The following is a 19,693-nucleotide window of genomic DNA, read 5'->3' as shown; positions in this document are numbered from 1 at the left end:
AAAGAAGAATAATAATTCCAGTTATCTACCTATAAATGCAATCCTTATGTCTATTCAAACCAAAAATTCCTGTCATCATGGACGTTTTGATGCAATAAACATCTATCTATCTATCTATAGGAAAGAAGATTAAAAATTCCAACCACCCATCTATGCAGTCTTTACACTTATATCATATCTATCAAGTAAGATTAAAAATTCCAACCATACATGATAAGCATGGAAGTGAGCAGGAGAACATGTGACCACTAGTAAATCAATGTATAAAAGACAACATCTATCAAAGTCACAGCCAATTACCGACTGTTATAACATAACATATGTAAGTGGACTCGGTATTAATAATTGAATAGTTGAACACAGATAGCGTGTACATTCAATCTGTTCATGTCATTAATCTGTCAATAGTTCAATATTAATCTCTCTTTATATTCTACATAATATCAAATTATATGTCTGCTACATTCGTCAAGGTCATTACACCATACTTCATAATTATATATCACATGATCTAGTGTGGATACAAGAATTTATGAAAGGGGGAGGGGAGGGGGAATGTTTGGTTAATAAAATATGGTTTAACATTGTACTTTTTTTGCACCAAATGGATTAATGCAGACACAGATATGCCATGCTGTGTGATATGAGGTAAGCTGAAGAGAAAGAGAGAGAGAGAGAGAGAGAGAGAGAGAGATGGGAAATGGGGTTTAACGCTTTAATGCCTTAACTATGCATGCACACCTCCCCCCCCCCCCCCCCAACCCACAATGTACTTTAAAATAAATTCCTTCGTTTATTTAGCGAAGCATACAATTTTATCAGTAGCGTAACTTAAAAGAATATTTCAAGATTTCAAGGTCTATACTCTCAGATTGTGCACACCTCCCAAATGCACAACATCCCACAGACCCTTGATCTGCTCAGTACTTTAAAAAATACATTCCTTCGTTCATTAAGAAGAGGTAAAAAAACCTAGTGAAACATTGACTAATGCACAGATAAGACAGCTGTAACATTATATTCTCTGTCAATTACTGTCAATTCATACATGATAAATTATTTCAAAGTTTCATGTTAAATACTTATTTCTATGAGAAAAAACTTACAACCGAAACATGTGCATTAAGAGATTTTTTTGTCAATTCAGTTGAAATTCAAAACGTGAGGATATAGAATAACATAATGTGGCTTTTGTTTGACGATATAATCTGGCATGAATGAGGACAATTGTATGTCTGATATGGTATACAATAAAGGGGGTGAAATATTTGCGGTATGAAATAAGAGATTAAGGGGGTCTTCAATGCACACAGATGGACAAGATAGAGTAGATCATTACCTCATAATAAGTACTATTGTGTGAATGTAAAGGGTCCATTATTATAAAACTTTGACATACGTCATTAAAAATAATTTAATAATGAAATAGGATTCTGTCGTAGATTCTTTACATAGTTTTACAAATATAAAATATGTGGTATTTATCAGATTTTGATGTATATATTTATGGGGACGTGTACTGGGAAAAAAGTTGGTGATATAGCAATTTTAGAAATGGAATTAAAATACCAATGAAGAAAAAGAAGATGTTATATTTAAGTGGACGTATGCTAGGAAAAAAGTTGGTGATATTGCAATTTCAGAAATGGAAGTACAAAACCAACGAAGAAAAGAAGTAATAACTATTCAAAGACTGCATTGCCCTGTTTGGCCATATCGCAATTAGGCAGAAGAAGTAAAACTCTGAAGAAGAAGAAGAAGAATTAACGAATTTCTACTTCTATTTACTCAAGAAGAAACAATAACGAAAGTCTCCTTCTGTGTATTCCTAAAATTACTAACAAATTTTTTTTCATATATTGAATTTTACTTTTTTTTTATTTGTAACACAATTATGAAAATGACTAATAAATTCCTCAAGGAAAATTGATAATATTTCTTAAACCCATTATTCATTTTATAAAAAAAGACCACAATAATCTATGCGTTGAGAAAACTGATGAAGTGATGATGTGGATATGAATCATATTTGCATGCAAATTACCAAAGTTAAGAATTCATGGAATGACACGTCTTATGATGGAAAATGTCATTTTTTTTAGTCGCCATTAATACATTTGGGAAGTAATAACCACCCATTAACTATAGCAGACTGATTATATGTGTACAGAAGTTAGAATTCATCATGTATGCAAGCGTTTATTTGATGGATTACAAAACTATTGTATCAGTCATTACACTGTTTTTTAATTTAGGTTATTGACCCAACCATGGACCTGTACTATAAGGTCCATGACCCAACAAATTTTTCTTGAAGTGGCAACGATTCTATGCATGCCAAATAACACATGAATATAAATAAGTACATTTGTTGTTTGTGCTGTCTGTATATTGTGTCTTGTCCATCGATTTGTCTTGTGTAATTGTTTGTGTGTGGTGCAGTCCCCCTGCACTTACTATTAACTGTACTGATTTTGTTTTTGTTTTTAACACGTATATTAATTTAGATATTCTAACAATGTTTGGTCCAATTCTTGTATAATGCCCATAATTTATCACTTACTGTAAACAACCGATATTTTGTTTGTCAGCTAATATAAGAATTAGAGTTTTCAATCGTATTAGAGAAGTGTGGAGGTTTTAAACATTCAATAAGCTTGTAGATGGCCATAATATAGCACATTTTAACTTCATGCAGAGACTGTATGTGATTAGTTCTGTAAATTACTAATACTGGTACTATAATTGTAATATCTTTTAAAAAAAGATTTCAGAACATGTTGTGACAGAAGAAGGAGGTCTAGTTAGATTCAAGCTGTGAGGGAAGAAGCCGATTGACTTATATGTAAATAAACAGGTTGTTGTACTTTGTACTTTGTAGTTAGTACTTGTAAGGCATTATGGTCACTGAAGTATCCAGTGGATCATATTCAAACTATATGTACTGAGTTTAAAAACCTTTTATCTTATACATAGTGAAAAAAAATGAAATGGGGTTTAACATCCTACTGTTCTGCTCCGAACTGGGCTAACGAAGATGTGTATATGCCATACAGTGTGCTATGAGATAAATTTTGCACGGACAGCGGCGCTACGGCCTACTCTTATATCGAATTCCAACTGCCAATGGATCTTTTCGTGCACGCCAATGTATACACAGGATTTTGGTTTATCATGCCATCTGAATGACTAGACATCTGCAGTCCTTGTCAGGCCCTCTGTCCTGCACCACTGACAAGGGGAAACCAATGTCGGAAAATCCTGATGACCTCTCCAGAGTAGCAGGCCAGCATCTTACTCACTTAGCCCCCAACTCATCTATGGATATTGAGTAAACTTTGATCATTTCTTACCTGAACTAAAGCAGACAAAATTCCCAAAGTGTACTAATATAAATAATCATTTGCTAAAACATGTCAATCTTACAGGTGCACCTTATTTCTACCTGTGTATAGTGAGTAGATTTCTATAAATGACTGTTTAACATAACATAAGTGTGCACAATTAACATAACAATCAATGATACCCCAATCCTACAGCTATATTTAAGGTAGGTCATAGTACTTCTAAATACAAGGAACTAAACATTGGGTTTTTACAGTAAGCACACCTCTATAGGCTACTGTATTGAAAGTATTATTTCTTCTTATTAATCTAGTAGTATGGCCATTATGCGACAATTTGTATAAGGAACTGAAATTCAAGATCTATCACGTGAAAAAGAATCATAAACACCCCCGTATTGTGCATATTGAATCAAATTTTGTCACAGAGGCTCTATTAACATGATGGCAATTAAACATACAGCGTTTCAAGAAACTGATGATCAAATTTCTTATTTATAGAAAGGTATAAAACACACCTAGAATTTCAAACATTTCTCCAGAATTAAGTATTATTCGCAAGTAAGACCAAAACACACCCACAATATTAAACATGTTATTTGTCTAGAATTAAATTGTATCTTAATATCAAAAGTGTAGCAAGTAACACAGAAATGTTCTGCCTAAGAGAAACACTGGATTCAGATTAATTAGTAAAATATGAAACACACCTTGAAATCTAAACCTATTTTTTCTTAATATCATATTCATATATGGTACACACCTAGACTGAAATATATCTTTTCTATCCTCCTTAAGTCAAATATATCCCTTATAATTCCCATATGCTAATCTGTGTCCTTATAATTCTATCTGATCTGTATCCTTCTTGAATTTAAAATATCTCTGATAATTCCAATATGCTAATCTCTATCCTTTGGTTTTTAGTATTAAAATTACCAAACTATCAACACATAAACCCTAGGTGTAAATCTTCCAATATGGCTATACCATACCAACTCCTAACACCTTACATAAACTGGGTATAACACCTTTACAATCACACAGGTAAGCTTAATTAGTGTTATTAAATCCAATCAACACCTAAAGATAATTAATTGCAATTAGCTTAACACCTCTAATCAACACTATAGAAAAACAATAAACAAGTCAAGCCATTTCCAATTAAACCGTCCATTCACAATGTGTGCATTGTATTTTAGATATCATTTTTTCTATTGTTACTAGGAAGCTCATTAACAAAAGCTTAACACTTCATGATCATTTATCCATCCCTGGAGAATCAATGAATTTTTTCTCTTACATTTTATGGAATCACAATAAAAGATAAAAGTCAAATTGACATTAATCAGTATTGAAAGAATCATAAGTCGCAACATTTTATCAATAATGGCATGTGTAAAGTTAGGTAGGTCTTCGTATTATGGCGTCATATAGTAACACTCCTTTAATACAAAATGAACATCATTTCAAACAAAGCTGTTTTTTCTGTTGATCTTATAGTAGGCTACTTTCACTTTATAGAACACCTGATAACACTTCTCATTATAAGTTGTTAGCTAATAAACTTTTCTTGTACTTTTGTATTTAAACTGGTGACTCGATCTACTGATGGCCCTGAAGCTACCCTAAACCCAGGTCCATTTTTTTGCTCCATCATTAACTGCAAGAAGTAATAGGTGTCATGAATGGGGCAGGGTATTTTTCCTATTTCTAGATCCCTTTTTGCCACTTCTCATTTGAGAAATTCACATGGCTAGTAATAAATGTTTGTTGTAATTTCATATACAAGTGGATACACGTTTTGAGAACTCAGAATCATTCTTAAATTGCTCTTTAAAGACTATATTTCCATGTAAAACATATTGATGTGAAATAAACAATTCCTTAATGTGACATTACATTACACCTATTTATGTACTTACATGCTCTATATTATATTCGCTTCTTCATCAAGCAGACGATATAACTCTAAAACCAATATCGCAGATGATAATAACACAATGTACAACATCCGTTCAATATCATTTCATTATCATTTTATCTCCTTTAAATCTGATTTATTTTTATTGCGGCGGGGAAAAAGTAATCAACACTTAGCAGACACAATATATGATTTCTCTTGCTGCGGACATTTTATCTCTTATCTGATTGGACAAAAAGTGTGAAATATTCAATAAATCATAGGATTTGAAACTACTTTAGGGTATATATCAGTTAGACGAATATCAATATCCTATAATGACCGTCTTAAATCGTTGATACAGAAATAATCCTTCCATCATCAATTTGGCGTAAAAATCTATCCCCTGTCTGATCAGATAATGGCGAAATAGTTTAAATGATTTGGCTGTAGAATTTTGTTGTAACTATTCAACCAGAAAATAAAGGAAATGGAAACCGAGTTAAAAGTTCATTATTAACACAATTCGGTCATTTTGTGACTAAAATATCGTTTTAACAACTAAGTTGGGAAAGGTCTTTTTCATAAATTTTAAATCAACAGAGAAATAGAACAGGGTTATCATCCGTTCACTGAATTCAACGTGATCATTTCAGGACTAACATATTTATGGAGAAAGTTCAAAGTTCATTTACAAAATGGTCATTTTGTGGCTAACATCTGGTTTTAACAACTATGTTGGGAAAGGTCTTTCATAAATTTTAAGTTAGCAGCGAAATAGTATAGGAAATGAAATGAAATGAAATGGAGTTTAACGTCCTACTGTTCTGCTCCTATGCTGGGCTAATGAAGACGGGCATACACCATGCAAAATAGTATAGGGTTAAATGTTTACTGAATTCAATTCCATCATTTCAGGACTAACATATATTTAAGGATAAAACACATGAGGTCAGACAAACAGGTAGAGGATGCAATGTTCACTCAACATAAACTAGGTCATTTTGGAACTAACATACTTTATGTTTTTATTTCAATAATTAGCTTGCGTGCAATGGTCTTTAGCAATTGTAGGTAAACCAAAAAACCCAGAGAAAACTCACAAGAATAGTGAGGTGGCCTACACCTTGTCAAGTTTAAGATTGTAAACGATGACACATGACTTGATGACAGACCTTTAAGATCTAAAGAGCATTCGTTGAGTCAGGAAGTCGACTCCTCTACTCTTGTCATGTACAACTTTGACTTGAATGGTGACAAACTCAAGATCAGTGACACACCTACTCTCCAACCCCACCTCAACACATGTGGTTTGGTCAGACAGGTAACAATAATTCTTGTCACGAACTAATCAACCTCAGGTGATGACAAAGATCTAGTCCTCTAACCACCTGATTACAGAGGGAAATCTTTATCTTATGATCAGGATGTACGTTTATATTTATAAAGAAATTAATTCTACAAAAACTACAAACAGTGTTCTTACAATCAAAAGAACACAATCTCTTTTATTTGGGGAGAAACATTAATGTGTGTGTCTGTTATACGAGTTGATAATCTATCTACCGGTACATTAAAAATGTTACATTCGTAAACTAAAGTGGTCTTAGCCCTAGAATACTGATACAGGATTCTATTTCAATGTATCCACTCGTGGCTCTGTACAATTCCTGCTCTAATATCACCTCAGTATTATAGGCCACTCACGTATTCAACAGCATTTTAAAAGAATGTATCAAATCTATATCCTGGGATTCCGACCCTGAATAAAGACCGCTCCATTATTAAGACCTATTTATATCAGGTCACAACTGGTCTTATTAGCAGGATATCACTGTAATTAGTGTGATTTCAGATGTCAATAATCCTTTAGAGGCATTTAATAGTTTGAAAACATTGATCCAATCACTTTGATAGTTGTTGTTTATTTTTTGTAGGGGGATCACGGTGGCTAAGTGGGTAAGATGCTGGCTCGCTAGCCTGGCGGTCGGGTGTTCGATCCCTGCATTGGCCGAGAAAGTTCATCCAGATTTTTCGGCGTGGTTTCCCCTTGTCAGTGGTGCAGGATGGAGAGCCTGACAAGGACAGCTGTCTAGTCGTTTGGATGGGATGGAAAAAGGTCCCGTGTACACATTGGCGTGCACGTTAAAGATCCCTTGGCAGTTGGAATTCGATATAAGAGTAGTGTCGTTGCCCGGGCAAAATTTCCCTCATAGCACACTGTATGGCGTATGCCCGTCTTCATTACACCAGTTTAGGAGCAGAACAGTAGGACATTAAACCCCATTTCATTTCATTTATTTCTTGTAATGTTTATGTAGTTTATCTTGTCGGTTTTGTTTTGTGTGTAGAGCCGTCCTCCTGCACTTACTAGGTTCTCTTGCACTTACTATTGAGAGAATACTCTTCGAAACATTGACCAAATAAATAAGTAATTATTCTTCCATAAGTATGTATTATTTAGATGGTCCTTATTCGTCTTTAAAAGAAGATGACTGTATTGAACAGAAACACAGCACACAGAAAACTAACCAAAAAAAAGTTAACAGTCCACAACATTTGTATAGCCTTTTACCATTTACAAAACAAAATTCAAAAGACTTGTCTATTCAGATAATTAAATCGTATGTTCCAGTCATTGTGTTTCATTACAATCACTGTCTACATACATATATATATAAATTGTAGCCGTCTGATTCTTGACAAAGCAGACGATAATTGGATCCGTCAATATTTACTTCAATGACTTCTAATTACCAGTTCAGGATTTATAAAAAAAAATACAAATTGAAGTTTATCATCAACATCACAGACTTCACATTGACGTTTGGTCTCTTGACAATACCGTGCAAATTTAGTCTCTACATCTAATCAACTTAACTTAGCTTTCCACTTCATTTATTAATCTTTATTTATATAGAACGAATGTTGAACCTGAAAGCCTCGCTCTATTCAAATTACTGCTTTAAATAAAAACATTTAAGTTCTAAAAAAAAAAAATATTATTTTGTATAATGGTTTCCACCCAGGTAACCTTAGGGTTATTTAGTAATAACATTGACAATTTTACTTAACTGCACTGCAATTACTTTCTTGTTTAAATACACAAACTTGGAGTATTTTTAGATGCTTTTATATGCTTGAATAGTTTTTTCCTATTGATGAATAAAAACACGGAATAAATCAACAAAATAATATCAAATATCCAGGCCTACATGAACTTGTTGATTCTTTAAAATCAATAAAAGCAAAAGCAGGTGATCATTATTTGAGGGGTTTTGAATCACTTAAATATGGTTCAATGTCGTTCAGTATATACAAAAAGACAGAAATGTCCACTCAACACAAACTAGGTCATTTTGGGACTAACATATAGTTCATTTTCTTTTTTTAATAATTGGCTTGCACGTAGGTTGTTTTTTTTTTAGCAGCCTGAGGAAACTGGAGGTCACAGAGAAAATCCACGACATTGGACAGTCAACCCTACAAACAAGCCAGCATCACCTAAAAGTTTGGAAAATTTTAAATTCCAAGTCAGATTATTTACTGTTGATATTTTGGTGTTTTTTTTACTTAATTAAATATTAAATGATCAATTAAGAGTATTTTTGCATGAATTAACCTGTGGAAAATCCGATAGTGTCTTAAAATCTGAAGAGAGAAATTACATTTGTATGGACAGCCATAATGCACGAAAACAATTGAGAAAAACATGGCCCCCTCCGCAGAAACTCAAGTAGATTCTATATCCAAGCCTTCTAGACAATATTTGAATGAATTAAACAATAGCAAATAAAACAGACGGGCCAATCTTTATGGTTAAATCCCCTTTCTTCAGTAACATTTCAAATGTTATTAAAAGTCCACTTAACAAAGTGGCTCAAGGCTAGCCGAGACAAAAGGTGTCAAAGTGGGAAACTGCCCTTTCAATTTAGTGAATAGATTCAAGTCTGTTTTAGCACAATGGTCAAATATCCACATGCACTTGTGTTAACCTCTAATGAACTGATGAATAGTCTCGCAAAATAAGTCAAGAAAACGTTTCTCACACGAAAGAAGAAATTAGACAATTGAGAAGCTCTCCGTGAATGTAGATACACATTCAATGAGACACACAACTCTTTTTTTTACATTCTTGTTCCATTGAAGCAATTAAAAGATTTTGAGATTGTATGTGTGAAATAGCTTTATTTAATGTCCGCTTCCACTGAAGTGATATGGACAACAATTGAGATTACACATTCTTCATGATCTTATATAGTGTTCGGTAGATGGCTATATATCGGCTAGTATTAAACACCGGTATTTTCAAAGATGCGGGGATCACGGTGGCTAAGTGGATGAGGCGCTGGCTCGCTAGCCTGGAGGTCGGGTGTTAGATTCCTGCATTGGCCGAGAAAGTTCATCCAGATTTTCCGGCGTGGTTTCCCCTTGTCAGTGATGCAGGACGGAGGGCCTGACAAGGACAGCTGTCTAGTCATTCGGATGAGACGAAAAACCGAGGTCCCGTGTACACATTGGCGTGCACGTAAAAGATCCCTTGACAGTTGGAATTTGATATAAGAGTAGGCCGTAGTGCCGCTGTCCGGGCAAAATTTCCCTCATAGCACACTGTATGGCGTATGCCCGTCTTCATTAGCCCAGTTCGGAGCAAAACAGAAGGACGTTAAACCCCATTTCATTTCATTTCATTTCATTTCAAAGATGCATTATGTAAGAGCTGAATCTGCCTATTGCAGGTCTTTATTTTGACTTTAAATGTTCTATAAAGTTCTATAAACTATTAAACAACTAGACAATTATTAACAAGACAAGCCCATAATCAATTCTCTAGATCATCGAATGGCAGAAATCCAAATGGATCATTTTTTTTTATCTGAAATTAAATAAAATAAAGTTTAACGTCCTAATGTTCTGCTCCGAACAGGGATAATGAAGATGGGCATATGCCATACAGTGTGCTATGAGGGCAATTTTGCTCAGACAGGCACTATGGCCTACTCTTATATCAAATTCCAACTGTCAAGGGATCTTTTACATGCATGCCATTCCAAGGACTAGACAGCTGTCCTTGTCAGGCCCTCCATCCTGCATCACTGAAAAGGGGGGACCACGCCGGAAAATCTGGATGAACTTTCTCGGCCAATGTAGGGATCGAACACCCAACCTTTGGACTAGCGAGCCAGCGTCTTACCCACTTAGCCACCGTGACTCCCTTTTCATTATCTATTTTAAACTATCTTTATCTAAATCTTACGAAATACAAAACAGAAAGTTTTATGTCAGGAGAGTTTAGAATTTACATTTACTTTAAGTGAAACCAGCTTATCTGTACTGACAGCAACTGTCTGTGTTTAGAGATAATTAGGTGTGTGGTTTTTCAAATTGAAAGCATAGATTTTTCACAAAAAGAAATGAAATATGCATTATGCATGCTAAGAACTCGCTTAAACTGGCAAATTTAAGAGAACCCCTTCAGGTGAACAAGACAAATCAGCTTTTAAAAAAAAAAAAGCTTTCTCAAAGACAGGTAGAGAGTTAGTGTTTTGAAACTCGTTTATTTGCCCCACCTTTTTTTTCAGACGACCTAAATGACTTTGTAAATATTTCATTTGTATATAATATGTAACTGTCTGCGATATGACTTCGGTGGAAGCAGACGTAAAATAAAGCTATAATTCACACACACACATTGAGAAAATTATGTTATACAGCTTAGCAATTGTCTGCGTTTTTAAACCAGCTTAACTTGGGCTTCATTCATGATAACTTAGTTTAAAGATGCATCCTATATAAAACTTATTCATATGAGTTAAAATTATCCATTACACTGTAAATACTAGTAATTATATCCATAAATGGGATTGTGAATCGTATGTACATGTATTATAATATTCAAATAATGTCCTTAATAGGGGTGTTTAAATGCAATAAAATACAATCCTATGTATCTAATATTTAAGTGCTACCACCTTGCCAATCCTAATCTCTCTACATGTCAACATTATGTCTTATATTTTATCTGTATTTTTATTACAGAAGTTGTTTAAAGGTAGTTGATCTATAAATGTCATATAACAATCACATCGCTTATCTCTGTATCTGTGCAACTCAGTTTGTTCACCTAATCTTATACAGGACATAATTCTTCCAAATATAACTTCATGTTTCAACTAGGCTTTTATCAAGAGAGAGAGAGAAATGGGGTTTAACATCCACTCAACACAAACTTGGTCATTTCGGGACTAACATATGGTTCAATTTTATTTCAATAATTCGCTTGCACGTATGGGGTCTTTAGCAGTGGGAGGAAACCGGAGGTTGAACAGGCGACCCTACTCCTTGTCATGTACAACCGGGAAATCAAAACCACGGCAGTTGATGACTCAATAACAGACCTTATGATACAGTGCACACATGCTAACCCCAGGCTTTAATCAAACATAACTCATTAATAAGCAGTAATTGTATTACATAGAATTGTTTCCAGAATACAATTACTATTTATTACCAATTGATATTTTCGACAAGGTTTCAGTAGGCTTTATCTAATGCCACGCCCTAATAAGTAGCAATTACCAGTTGCATAGAATTGTGTCCGGTTTATTTCCAGCTCGATTACTAAATGCCATTGAAACAATTTAACCATTTTTGACGTTCTCTTAATTTTAATACATCTTGAATGTTCGGCAAATATTTTTTACCCCGGTGTACAACAAAATTAACTACTAATAAAGTCAAGGTATGAGATGTGCAATATAAAGATGAACCAATCCTAGATGCTACTTTGACCAAAAAAAACTCTTAGGTGACATTTTTCAAAAGTGCTTGTCATTATACGAAATCAGAACTTTGATCATACAAAAATGCCTTTGATGTTTTTATGACAAAATTAGTATATGCTTCATATTTTACGTTACTTTTCATACTTTACTATAACGTACTATTATCTATTGTCTGGATGTCCTCGTCTACAGAAACGCGCATAAAATATACTATACCATTCATAATGTATTCTTCAAAAGAATATTGTTAAATGAAAATCTTTTGGAACTTCTAAAAGACGTATTCAAGAGAAGATAATAAATAGAGGTCACAATTGACAATTTCATACCCTAATAGCAGACGGCATAAGATAGATTCAACGGATAACAAATACAATAGTAGCCACACATTTATATTGTATTTCGAGTTAGTCTGTGAAGATCTTGTGGTATTGGAACATGAAGGCCTATGAAGACGATAATTTTATATCCTAATAACAGAACGTCAAAGATAGATTCAAGGATAATGAATATAATGGTAACCACAAATTTATATTGTATTTCAGGTTAGTCTAAGAGATCTTGTTGTATTCGACATAGATCACCAGCTATTCAAGTAGTTGACAGGGCAATCTATAGTAGCAGAAGTATGTCAGACAGTAATCAACGACATTGGTCTCGACCCTTGACGCCAATCAACTCCAAGACCAAATCAAATCAAATTTAATTCACTTACTTAGTCTTCCAGACAACTTCATACTTATAGAGTCAATCGCTTTTGTCTTTGAGGATTTTATAAGAAAGAAATTAGCATTCAGTAATTTTATAGACACAAATATGTAATCTGCAGCTAATATCCGATTTCCATATAGACAATCATGTCTGCAGGTCACATGTTTAATTGAAGAATAACGCCACTTTTTAAACAATGCAGTAACTTTGAATACTGTATTTCTCACAAATTAAATCGTAAATAAAATAGATATCTTCCTTGTTACACAGAATGCATCGTCTATCACATAAAAATTGTACCTTATTTAATTCTTCAATAAATCTCAATAGTATATAAATGAATACGGTGAAACTGATTTAAAATATTCACATATCTTACAAGAAGTCACAAATAAATCTGATATCTCCCGCGACATTGTACACTTATGATAGTTACAAGATAGTTACATGAAGTCAGCAACGCCTACTATCTTTCACCTCTTTTAAACCATGTAAAGACGACATATAAACATTATTCAAATATTCAACAAATCTAATGGCATATAAATGGCTGTATATATCTTGTTATCTGTCCAATAATTGAAAGCTTTACAACTATTACACGACTGCACCTCCCACCGTTAAACCACCAATCCTATTTAAACCTTTATACAATACGACTCATTCATTCATACGAATACACGAGCGCGCAGTTATACATATATATTGTCTACACTTGTGTGCAGTTTTTTGTCCACTCAATTTGCAACACCAACACACTGACAAAAAAAATAAATTTTCTATTTGACAATTCAGAAACACTACACAACAAATTCTGTTTGTTATTTACAAATATATGATCAACAAGTCAGTGTCACCTTAAAATCTTTGGATGGGTTTCTTTTTAATCCAATGGAATCCAAGCAGGGCTGGGTGGAGTTAACTGGTTAACTAGTTAAACAATTTTAACTAGTCAAATTGTTTTTTAACTAGATAAATTAAAGTTACATGTAACGTTTTAAAAAGGAAATCTAGCTCTTTGTGTGTTAAGTATGATGATTTTCAACTTATGGACTCGTATATGAACAAAGACGAATGGCTGTATTTAAGGAAACGGCATCTGCAATCGCTTTCTTCCATGAAAATAGTAAAGATGATTAAAAATATTGGACAATTCTGTAATGTCATGTTGGATAAACGCGTAGAAGTTTATATAAATATGGATATCTTTATTTTGTAGGCATACTTGCTATGTGTTTTTGTTCTATTGTAATTTTGACGAGTTAACTCGTTAATTTTTAACTAGTTAAGCCACAATTTTGACTCCTTCCAGCCCTGAATACAAGTCGGAAGATCATTTACAATGCATATTTTAATTTTGATTTCTTTATTAAATATCAAATAATCAATTTGAATATATTTTAGGGTAAAAATTAAACCAAAAACTGTAAATGGCTATAACAAAGAATGTTAAAATTTTGTAACATACTAATTTAGTTTTTGTACTAAGTTTACCTATTAAATAGGAGAGAGAGAGAGAAATGGGGTTTAACGTCCACTCGACACAAACTAGGTCATTTCGGGACTAACATATGGTTTAATTTTATTTCAATAATTCGCTTGCGCGTAGGGGTCTTTAGCAGTGGGAGGAAACCAGAGGACCCAGAGAAAACCCACAAGGTAGGACAGGCGACCCTACTCCTTGCCACGTACAACCATTGATTCAAAACCACGCCAGTCGACTCAATGACAGACTTTATGATACAGAGCGCGCACGCTAACCATTCAGCCATCCAACCCCCCCACCCCTATTAAATAGGAATTCCATTGTTCATCTATCTGTCTTACTCAGATGTCTGTGAATAATTAAGGTAAATTAAAAGAAACAAATTAACAAGGGGTTTAACTCCTACTTTTCTGCACCGACTGGGCTAATCAAGACGGTTAATAAAAACAATTAGGGTCAGTGTGTAATGTTGGTGTAATAAATAACTTCTATATAATGGGATTGTCATCATAGCCTCTAGAAAAACATAGGTATTAATATTACTTTTTAATCTTAACTGACCTATTAAATACAGGATTATCTTAATACATAAACTCTAGATATTTAACACTTACTACCATATATATACACTATTCTTGGATTAAGTATAATCACTGGATATTAGATATAAAAGTTTTAACTTACCATACATTTCAAGAAAAGTTAAGAAAATGGTTACTCTCGGCAAAAAACTATCAAAATTCTTGTCAATCCAGTCATAGTAATACTGTGTCACCCTCGAGTTAGTCTTAACTCTGTCCGGTTGTCATAAATGAGCTTCAGTCAAGCGTGAAGCCATCTTGAGAGAGACCAGTTGAATGAAATACTTATTTTCTGACAGATCTAGTCTTTAAGAACCTATTTGTGACAGCTACATAAAGATATGACATATATAATATACGGACATAAATACATACAATAAAAAAACTTTTTTTTATATATATAGTTCTTCACGCTCCATATAAAATACTACCCAGGTGTCTTTTAATATTTCACTTTCCTTTTTAATTCATAAATATTCTTGTTTCAGTCATATAAGATGAAAATTAATAAAAAAGGTTTATAAAGAAAACCAACATAAAATATCTAGGGTTGTCTGTTTTCTGAATTAGAGAGCACCTGATCATGATCTGACCATAATATGGAACATTTCTCTCAACAGTAGCAGAATACAATGTCAATGCCAATCAGTCTATTCAAAGGGCCAGTATTTCTTTCCGAGGATTCAATGCTGCCATCTTTAATTTCTTGTAATTGTTTGTGAACATCTGAATGATAGCTCACTTTTACCTATGAACATCAAGACCAAGATTGTATTTAACGGTCTAAATTACTATCTAATAAAAAGCACACTCTTCAGTCCTCATTTGATGATTAGTCTTCTGCCACTCTACATCTTGAAGTATCGTAAATAATAAAACTTCAGTATCTTTTGAAATAAGAAAAGCCAAATCTAAACATTTCTTTTTTATTAAAAAAAATTCTCTTAAAATTCTTTTAACGTCATCTCACAGCTTCAATTCAATTACAATTCTCAAGTAAAAAAACATCTCATATTTCAAATTTTATTTCTCTTATTCTTAACCTAATCAATATAACACAATCATCTTGTTTGAAAAGATTCTATATCAATCTCATTCAATTCATTTTTATGCGTTAAGTATGTTGGCAAACTCATTGATTCAAACACAAAAAACATTAAATAATACTGTGTTCATTCGTCGCATATTGACAAAACTTCAACTACACAAATAGCCGACAGATATCAAGATTTTTATTAAACATTCTTAGCGGAATTACAATTGGAATTATATCTGTTTTCTGCCTTTAAATAGTAAAAACAATTTTAAACTTATATAAGCTGGATGTGACATGAATAATTACCAAACATTATCAATATTGGGTTGTATGGATTGATTTGAAACACAAGAGACACTGTTCCAGGTGAAAATATCAATAATTTCTTTAATAGAATTGAAATGAAATGGGGTTTAACATCCTACTGTTCTGCTCCTAAACTGGGCTAATGAAGACGGCATACGTCATGCAGTGTGCTATGAGAAAAATTTTGCCCGGGCAGTGGCACTATGGCCTACTTATATCAAATGCCAACTGCCAAGGGATCTTTTACGTGAACGCCAATGTATACACAGTCCCGGTCTTTCATCACATCCGAATGACTAGACAGCTGTCCTTGTCAGACCCTCCGACCTGCACCACTGACAAGGGGAAACCATGTCGGAAAATCCTGATGAACTTTCTCTGCCAATGCAGGGATAGAACATGTGACCTCCAGGCTAGTGAGCCAGTGTCTTACCCACTTAGCCACTGTGGTTCCCTTTCTTTAATAGGCATATCAATTGGACATATTAACTAACACAAGGAACTACTTTACGGATACATAATAACTGAATTTAGTACTATGCAACGTTTCGAAGAGTCTCCTCTCTTGTTTTTTGTTTTTATCAAGCAAATGATACAGATCTCTCTCTCTCTCTCTCTCTCTCTGAAGCCGGAAATTAATATCTGCTTCATAGGGCGATGTAGCAGAATAAAACTAAATACAAACTCTAAACAACTGTGTTCAAACACAGCCTATGTCCCTACCTAGGATAAAACATGTGGATTGTGGGCCTGACAACAAGGAGAATGTGTCTTGTTTTCTGTATGGGGCAAAAAAAGCTGGCTCCAATGTGGCAATCGGTACTAAGTTAAAATATCTCTTTGCAGTACATGTGGCTTATAGTGTTCTAAAGAATAAGCAGAAAAAACAATGTTCAGACAAAATTCACACCCTTTACACTATAAGTATGTAAGCAAACAATAAACATTGATGCCTGAAGGCTGACTAGGACTCAAACAGGTTTACCTTGAAAGGAATAAAGTAAACTAATAATTTACGTTCAGGAATTAATACAGCCCTACAGTACTAATCAGGTTACATTAGTCGCAAAATGACCTAGAGTACTGCTAGCCTTAGGGGTATACGAATCATGCAACTTTGAGGACCTCGATCAAATTTTTTCATTGAAATCAAACAACTAAAACTGTTAAAGTTAAGAAAAATTTGACATATGTTATCGGGAGACCATACACGGAGCCGAATTCTCCAAAATGTGGCACTGCCTAGATAAAGCGATAACGTGATGCTACGTAACTTCATTCCAATTGACATAATGTCGGATATATCAACTCATTACGATTACAATATCAATATTATTCCCGTCCATCAATAGTATTTATAACCTTATTTACAATAGAATAACAGACAATCAATGGCTGCCGCCTGTAGCCCAAAGGTAAATCAGTTGTTACATCAGATTAAATAATAACCACGATCAAATTACCCTGGATTGTCGAACATTAGTCCAAACATCAGACAACATAACTAACACTAAAAAATAAATAGGTTGTCACAATTCTATTTAACTTATACAAACTAAAACTAATGAGGACATCTAATATTTTACTGGATAAAAGGTCACCTTTACCAGTAAATGTATATTTAGTACAAATTAAATGAAGTATCCTATAACACTGTATCACTATTAATTCTACATGAAATGAAATGAAATGGGGTTTAACGTCCTACTGTTTTGCTCCAAACTAGGCTAATGAAGACAGGCATGTGCCATACAGTGTGCTACGAGGGAAATTTTGCCCGGACAACGGCACTATGGCCTACTCCAACTGCCAAAGGATCTTTTACGAGCACGCCAATGTGTACACAGAACTTTGGTTTTTTGTCTCATCCGAATGACTAGACAGCTGTCGTTGTAAGACCCTCCATCCTGCATCATTGACAAGGGGGAACCACACCGGAAAATCTGGATGAACTTTCTAGGCCAATGCAGGGATCGAACACCCGACCTCCAGGCTAGCGATCCAGTGTCTTACCCACTTAGCAACTGTGACCCCCTATTAATTCTACAATTCAAATCAGAGAGAGAGAGAGAGAGAGAGAAATGGGGTTTAACGTCCACTCGACACAAACTAGGTCATTTCGGGACTAACATATCGTTCAATTTTATTTCCATAATTCGCTTGCGCGTAGGGGTTTTTAGCAGTGGGAGGAAACCGGAGGACCCGGAGAAAACCCACAAGATTGGACAGGCGACCCTACTCCTTGTCACGTACAACCGGGGATTCGAAACCACGCCAGTTGACACAATGACAGACTTTATGATACAGCACGCACATGCTAACCATTCAGCCATCCAACCCCCCTTCAAATCACAGAACAATATAGTTTTGCAAATTGAAGGGGTGATATAAAAGTACAACAGTCTGTTTATTATGTGAATGTCTCAATTTATAAGTGGTATTAGGTGTTCTTGGGGAGTAAACATACCACATTTAATAAATAATACTTGTCTTTAATTGTAGGGGGAGTTGGATGGTTGAATGGTTAGCATGAGCGCGCTGTATCATAAAGTCTGTCATTGAAACAACTGGTGTGGCTTTGATTCCCGCGGTTGTACATGACAAAGAGTTGGGATCACCTGTCCAACCTCGTGGGTTTTCTCTGGGTCCTCTGGTTTCCTTCCACTGCTAAAGGCCCCTACGCGCAAGCGAATTATTGAAATAAAATTGAACCATGTGTTGGTCCCGAAATGACCTAGTTTGTGTCGAGTGAACGTTAAACCCCATTTCTCTTTCTCTCTCTCTCTCTGCCTTAAAGAAAGTATGATTCTATCAGAAGAATTATGGCGATAACAGGTACATAATATCAATATATCTTCTTCCAACAATCATTGATCATTTCTTACAAACAGTTAACTTCAAATCAATACAGACTTCATCAATTTTAACTTATCGAGACTCCTCATAATAAATCTTCCATCAATTTGTCAGAAATAATTTACACGTTTTGGCTTCAAAGATATTAACCAGCTTTTTGTATTTTGGCCGGACGACAAATTCTAATTTAATTATAAATACAAGTAGATCCAATATCTGTAGCCGTAAGCCGATTCAACGAAGGGAAATAAGAAATTGTGAATCTAGTCTAGAGTGAAATGAAGTACTCGCGGACATCTAATAAAGATTCCTTACTTAAATTAAATTAAAAATAGGGATCAAGATGTGGGCTCCATGCCAAATAGAGTTTTGTTCTGAACATTCCAAAATAGAGTTTGGATTGTACATAGTATATTTCGTACCTTCTGTCTGTATCAGTATTGTGCTTGATAACGACAAGAGAATCATTGTTGAAACGTAGCTTTATAGAAATATAGTAATTGTTATCCATAGAAATGTTGTGTTTATTTTATTGTGTTTATTTTAGAGTTTTGTTCTGAACAGACAGTTAATAGGAGCAAAATATAAATAATGAAATTTTGAATGACTTATCTTAAAAGTCATAATATTCATTCAAAGTCCAAAAGTTAGGCTTCGCTCAAGGATAATTAAAATAACAATTCAT

The 19,693-nt window shown here is 34.2% G+C and overlaps 1 protein-coding gene across 8 annotated transcripts in view; it reads right to left on the bottom strand.

The window, feature by feature from the left end:
- LOC126822216 (protein TANC2) overlaps positions 1-19,693 on the bottom strand; it is a 246,533-nt gene that overhangs the window by 52,375 nt on the left and 174,465 nt on the right. Inside the window, exon 1 of one of the 8 annotated variants that reach the window (XM_050550967.2) lies at positions 14,914-14,930. The exons of 6 other annotated variants lie outside the window; for them this stretch is intronic. In XM_050550967.2, coding sequence (XP_050406924.1) covers positions 14,914-14,920 — 7 coding nt within the window. In that variant the 5' untranslated portion in view covers positions 14,921-14,930. Of the gene's footprint in view, positions 1-12,747; positions 13,123-14,913; positions 14,931-19,693 lie in introns of those variants that run through there. One more of the 8 variants, XM_056101391.1, reaches the window with a different exon arrangement.

This window comes from Patella vulgata, chromosome 5 (genome assembly GCF_932274485.2).
Source record: "Patella vulgata chromosome 5, xgPatVulg1.2, whole genome shotgun sequence".
Classification (NCBI taxonomy): domain Eukaryota; kingdom Metazoa; phylum Mollusca; class Gastropoda; family Patellidae; genus Patella; species Patella vulgata.
This window is presented reverse-complemented; position numbering and strand designations above follow the sequence as displayed.